The sequence below is a fragment of the Anopheles cruzii genome, chromosome 2, assembly GCF_943734635.1.
Source record: "Anopheles cruzii chromosome 2, idAnoCruzAS_RS32_06, whole genome shotgun sequence".
Lineage (NCBI taxonomy): Eukaryota > Metazoa > Arthropoda > Insecta > Diptera > Culicidae > Anopheles > Anopheles cruzii.
The window spans coordinates 29178057-29183586 of record NC_069144.1 but is presented as its reverse complement, the minus strand read 5'-3'; the positions used below and the strand labels follow the sequence as shown (position 1 = coordinate 29183586).

Sequence of the window (5530 nt, the reverse complement as noted above, 5' to 3'; positions counted from 1 at the left end):
GGAATATAAACTAACTACTAAGTCGAGCAGACTTAGAACTTCCACACGATGTCGTGGCAGATTTGAGGACAATATTCGAAGCAATAAATATATTAAAATATTAACGAATCTATTGAGATTGAGTCCACAAGCAACACAGCCCACACGAAGTGGAAAATGTGGAAATGTTGCAGAAAATGAACTTAGCTTACGGTCTCGTTTGTAACCTCAAATGTAAAACACGGTAAAAGAGTGAAGTCATTATTAAACTATGATTTATTACTCACTCGTGGCTGTGGATAGCATTATCGCCGAAATCGTATGATAATAATGGCAATTCCATCATCGGACCATTTTTTCTTCGTAAGCAAACGGCCTGTTAGTTTTTCGTATGAACTTGGAGCTTTTTTTTCGTATTTTTTGTTTCAAAGTGCCAGTGTGTTAGTGAAAGCGTTGAAAAGCGCTTAAAAATGAAAGCTCGTTCGAATGGCAGCTGTCAATGATCTGTGCTTGCGGTTTGTTTTGGCGTTCTGGTTTGTTTTGGCCGTGCTGGTCGTGAAAAGGTAATGAAATACGAAATTAGCTACCACAGCGACTCCGAGACGATGGGAAGCCAGTCCGTGATATGTGACAAGGTGCTGGCGGGGCTGCCCCAGCTCCTGGACGATTTCAAAAAGCTGTCCGAAGATCACGATACGGCCGATATCGTGTTCGTGCTCGGCCCGTCCGAGGAGCGCGTTTACGCCCATCGCATTATCCTGATGGCCCGGTAAGACGATCCCGAGGTGCGCCGAAAAGGACTCGGAATTCACTAACCGGCGCTCCGTTGCCTTCTCCGCAGGTGCAAATCGTTTCAAAACACAAAGCGCGGTGAAATTTGTCGCATTCCCGGGTGCACCGTTTCTACCTCGGCTCCGATCGCCATCCGACTACCGCACATCGAACCGGACATTTTCCGACAGTTTATCCTGTATGTTTATACCGCAAAGGTAAGCCAAAACCACCACGCTTTCAGTTGACCCCATCGGAGTCGGTTCTAATTTCCCCACGCCGATTCGCAGATTATGCTGCAGGATTCGAAAGTGTTTGGAATAATTTGTCTGGCGCAAGATATGGGCGTTGAGGAGCTCAAGATTGCCTGCGAGGATCACGTCGGCAAAACGATGTCAGTGGCCAACGCGTGCACGTTTCTCACTGCTGTGATGGAAATTCAGGAGAAAGCCTCCGGTAAGTAGAAAAATTGATTGACCATGTTTACTGTAACATTGAAGCCATTGCGGTACGGACGGGCCCGACTATCAATGAATCAGATCACGAGACGATAGGTATCAGAATTAGTCGGGAGTGCCCTGGTAAAGGGCACAGACGTAGCTAATCCAGCTACTCCAAAGAATCCCTTTGTAGGGTAGTGGCGGATTGCTTGCAGGAGTTTGAAACTGGTTTGAGTGACAAAGCCGAAAACCTGTGGGAAGTACTGGAAAGAGCTACGGAATGCTTTTCTGTATTACGATCGGTACAAGGTCACACCTCTAGCAGAAGGTACAACACAAAAAAGGAGGGATAAGGCATATGACAAGTTCTTTAGAACCAACATTTCAGAAAACTGGTATCTTTATACTTTTTTGGAGAAATGAATATACTGCCGAATTAAAAAAAGCTAAACAAAAGCTAAAAGCGATATCAAGTGCACCAAGGGAATAGCAGGGAATTTGGAAAACCCTTAAAGCTAAAGCCTGAGGATAAAACTGGAGTTGTTGTGAAATTTGTTGGAGGAGCCGTTCAGCTTCAATTGCAGAGCGTTTTAACAAGTTCTTTGTTGAAAGCGTTAAAACTATCCATCAAGGCGTTGCTGAACCAACAGAACCTTTTTACAAATCAAAGATTCAAGTTTGAACGAATTTCGTATGAGAAACTCAGAAGATATGCTTTAATTTGAAAAACAAGGCCGGAATAGAATGAGTCATCAGTCAACACTCAAGTACTACAGACAGTTTCTGTGTGGTTGGACGGATGCTTCTTTCGGTGATTAACCAATCTCTAGAGAATGGTATTTTCTCGGCCTCATGGAAGGAGTCGACAGTTATCCCTATTCCCAAAGTGACAGGTGCTACTAATGCGGACGAGTTTCGCCCCATTAACGTGCTCAATATTCTTTTAAAGTTCTCTTAAATAATTCTCAGTTTTGGGAATTGTTGTGAAAGACCAGCTGATACAGTCGGGACGGGAATTATTTACTTGTCAGGGAGCAGCTAGGATATCGAGCAGGACATTCCTGTGAATCTGCACTAGACCTGGTCCTTACCAAATGGAAGGAGTTCATGGAGAGGAAACAACCGACTATTGCTGTCTTCTTGGATCTTAAGCGGGCGTTTGAGACAGTATCTAGTCCTTTACTACTTGAAACTATAAAAAGGTTCGATGCTATGAGTACTGAGTTAAAATGGTTTGCCGATTATTTACAGAACAGAACACAAGGGACAGTTTTCGGGAACCACTGTTCGGATTCTATTGATAACACCCTTGGGGTGCCGCAAGGTTTCCGAGATGAAATATCTGGGAGTAGGTTTGGATGATAGAATGAAGTTTGGACCGCCCTTGGATTATATTATCTCAAAAGTGGCAAAGAAGTGTGGAGTGATCTGTAGGTTGATCAGCAATCTCAATTTTTTCGTGAAAATTCAGCTGTACAAGTCAATAGTGTCACCACACTTTGACTTTTGTGCCTCAATTTTATTTCTTGGAAGCCAAACACAGCTTCAATGGCATTTTGGGTTGTGGTAGGAAGCTCATTTAACTTGCGTATAACTTCTACTTTACATTAAAAGTTACATGTTGTGTCTGTCAAATCTTGGATGATCTAAAAAAAACAAAAATAAAATTAGAAAAAAACATAAACTCTTTAGAAAATTGACGAAAACTTCTTAGCCGTGAAAGGAAGGAAGATAGACAATTTGTTTTTCTTTTGCTTTATAGAGACTGAGCTGCGCTCGCAAAGTACAAATAGTTTAATTTAATAGTCAAAGAAAGACGAAATATTGTGGGTTAACGTCCGTTTTGAATCTCTCGAATTGGGAATGAACTCCGAACTCGAATTTCGTTCGAATTCGAACTTTTTTCGAATTCGAATTTATCCGAGATTTTTTAGTTTGGCTTTCCTCCGCCAGATGGAGTTCGTTCGTTCCGATGTTTAGAAAGCGTTGCTGGCAGCACTGGTTCGAATGCGCTTGCTGTCAAATCTGTCACTCCGTTTGCGCTTGTTTGTGTTTCGCGTTTTCTCCGACATCGGTTTCGCGAAAGAACGGTGGTTGTTTGCCTCATTTCTCGATTCGAACCGTGTTTTCCGGCTTGAGGATGTCGTTCAAGGGGTCGAAAGTGCAGAAGGTGATGGTGCAACCCATCAACCTGATTTTCCGATACCTCCAGAACCGCTCGCGCGTCCAAGTGTGGCTGTACGAGAACACGCACCTCCGAATAGAAGGACACATCGGTAAGGCGGCTTGGCCTTGGGCCGATCCATAACCTTGCGGGCTGCGGGTTGTGGCCACCGGTACTAACTGTTTGGCCACCTTTTTAGTTGGCTTCGACGAGTACATGAACCTGGTGCTGGACGAGGCGGAAGAGTACAACATGAAGAAACAGAACCGGCGTCAACTTGGGCGCATCATGCTCAAGGGCGACAACATTACCCTCATCCAGAACGTGCAGAATTAGCTTCTTGGGACGGCCATCTCCTTCCTGAACGTTTTGCATTCATTTTAGGTTTAAACAGATTGAAACTTGAACAAACTCCAGTTGTGAAGTTGAACGTGAAATGTAATAAATTTCGTACAAATAAAGCGGATCGGGGAACGAATCCACGAAAACTGCTACCAACGTGTTGTGTTCAGTGCGGGCAGGGAATTTAGGGCTCGGTTGGGTGATGCCATTTGATCATGTGTTTGGACCCATTTCAGGGGCCAAGTGCGCCGCTCCGTTTCTTGAGAAATGCATCACCTACATTGCGGAGAACGCGTCCGAGTGCGTCAAAACGAACGCTTTCCTGAACCTCACCAAGGAAGGTCTTATTCAGGTTATCTCCTACGACAATGTAAGTCTAAGTCCCCTTGGAGAAGAGAGTTCGCTTAAAGGTTACATAAAATTAACACTTCCGCAGCTCGGATTGGAAGAGGAGGACGTTTGGCGGTGTGTTCTGGCGTGGGCCAAAAACCAAGCCGGCGTAACCCAACCGACCGCCCACTGGTCCGAGGAGGAGAGGCAGCGCGTGTGCCAGTACCTGGCCCCGGTCATCTCGCACGTGCGACTGTTTCTCATCGACAGCCAGGTGTTTGCCGAAGAGGTGGAACCCACCGGAGCCGTTCCGATCGAGCTGTCGCTTGAACGATATCGTCGAGCGGCGCTTCACTCCAATAAGCTGCCGACGGCCGCGGCGACGTCCGTTCCGGCACCGGCCGGTCCGCTAACGGAGAACGACAAGCGGCTGCAACCGCGGCTGATGCTGAACCTCTTCCACGGGTCGGCCATTCTGAAGAATGACAAAATTCACTTCCAAGGCACCCTGAACGGGTGGTACGGCGGGGCCGCCAAGCAAACCTGGCGCATGGTGTACCGAGCCTCGACACACGGATTTGCGGCGTCTGCGTTTCACCGCCACTGCGACGGTGTTGCTCCGCTCTTTATCATTGCTTTGGTGAGCATCTGAAGGAATCGTGTCCGAATGAAATGCGCGCTAACACTAGAAACTGCCTTCCATACAGAGTGCCGCCGGGGGCATCAGTGGCGGATTTACGGATGTGGCGTTCGCCAAAACCAACCGAAAGGGCGGATACTTGCACTCGGAGAAAGCGTTCCTGTTTGCGCTCAACTACGGCAATGAACCGCCGACGAAGTTCGACATCGTCAAGAAACCGTACGCCATTTGCTATCATCCCGAGTAAGTGCGGTTCCTGTTTGTGTCGTAGCCGAAATGGCCAGCCCCGGCGTACAGGTTTTGTTTTGCAACCCAATTTCAGCTGCGGACCGATCTTTGGCGCTGGGGCGGATTTACTCATTGCTAGCAACTGCAACGTGACGATGGAATCGTACTCCAACTTTCCTCACTCGTACGATGGGCCTAACGCCGTGTTCGGCCATTTGTTCGGAGATTACAATTTCTCCATTATGGACTACGAAGTGTTTACGCTGGCTCCATCGTCGGCTCCGGTTGGCAATAAGATTAAACACGACCGGTATCCCTGACCGCTCGCTGCTGAGAATCACAGGTCGGCCGTTTCTTTTCTATACTCATTGCATTTAATATACTCGGTGGTGTTCGTACGATCCGGTTTTAGTTTTAAGAGATCCAATAAAATGGTTTCTAATAAGTTTATTGATGTGTGTATGCCTTCGGAGCGCTCTTAACTACTACTAAGTAGTGGGAAGTTAAGCGGTTTTTACTGATAATTTTCGGCGAAGAAGAAGTCGCAGAATCCGTAATTTAGTTCACTCCATCAGCGAATCGAAAGAAATGAACGAATGTTAACGAGTAACTGCATTATTTTTCGGACTCTAAACT

General features: G+C 46.3%; 2 protein-coding genes across 2 annotated transcripts; both read left to right on the top strand.

The window, feature by feature from the left end:
* Positions 1 to 545: 545 nt before the first annotated feature.
* LOC128277681 (uncharacterized) lies at positions 546 to 5321 on the top strand. The gene is made up of 7 exons (XM_053016175.1): positions 546 to 748; positions 821 to 968; positions 1041 to 1206; positions 3933 to 4066; positions 4133 to 4666; positions 4734 to 4909; positions 4989 to 5321. Exons 1-7 carry the CDS (start codon positions 546 to 548, stop codon positions 5212 to 5214), a joined length of 1587 nt encoding a protein of 528 aa, XP_052872135.1. The 3' UTR covers positions 5215 to 5321.
* LOC128277682 (probable small nuclear ribonucleoprotein E) lies at positions 3239 to 3820 on the top strand. The gene is made up of 2 exons (XM_053016177.1): positions 3239 to 3466; positions 3554 to 3820. The coding sequence occupies exons 1-2, from the start codon at positions 3331 to 3333 to the stop codon at positions 3688 to 3690; spliced, it is 273 nt and encodes a 90-aa protein (XP_052872137.1). The 5' UTR covers positions 3239 to 3330; the 3' UTR covers positions 3691 to 3820.
* Positions 5322 to 5530: the final 209 nt, after the last annotated feature.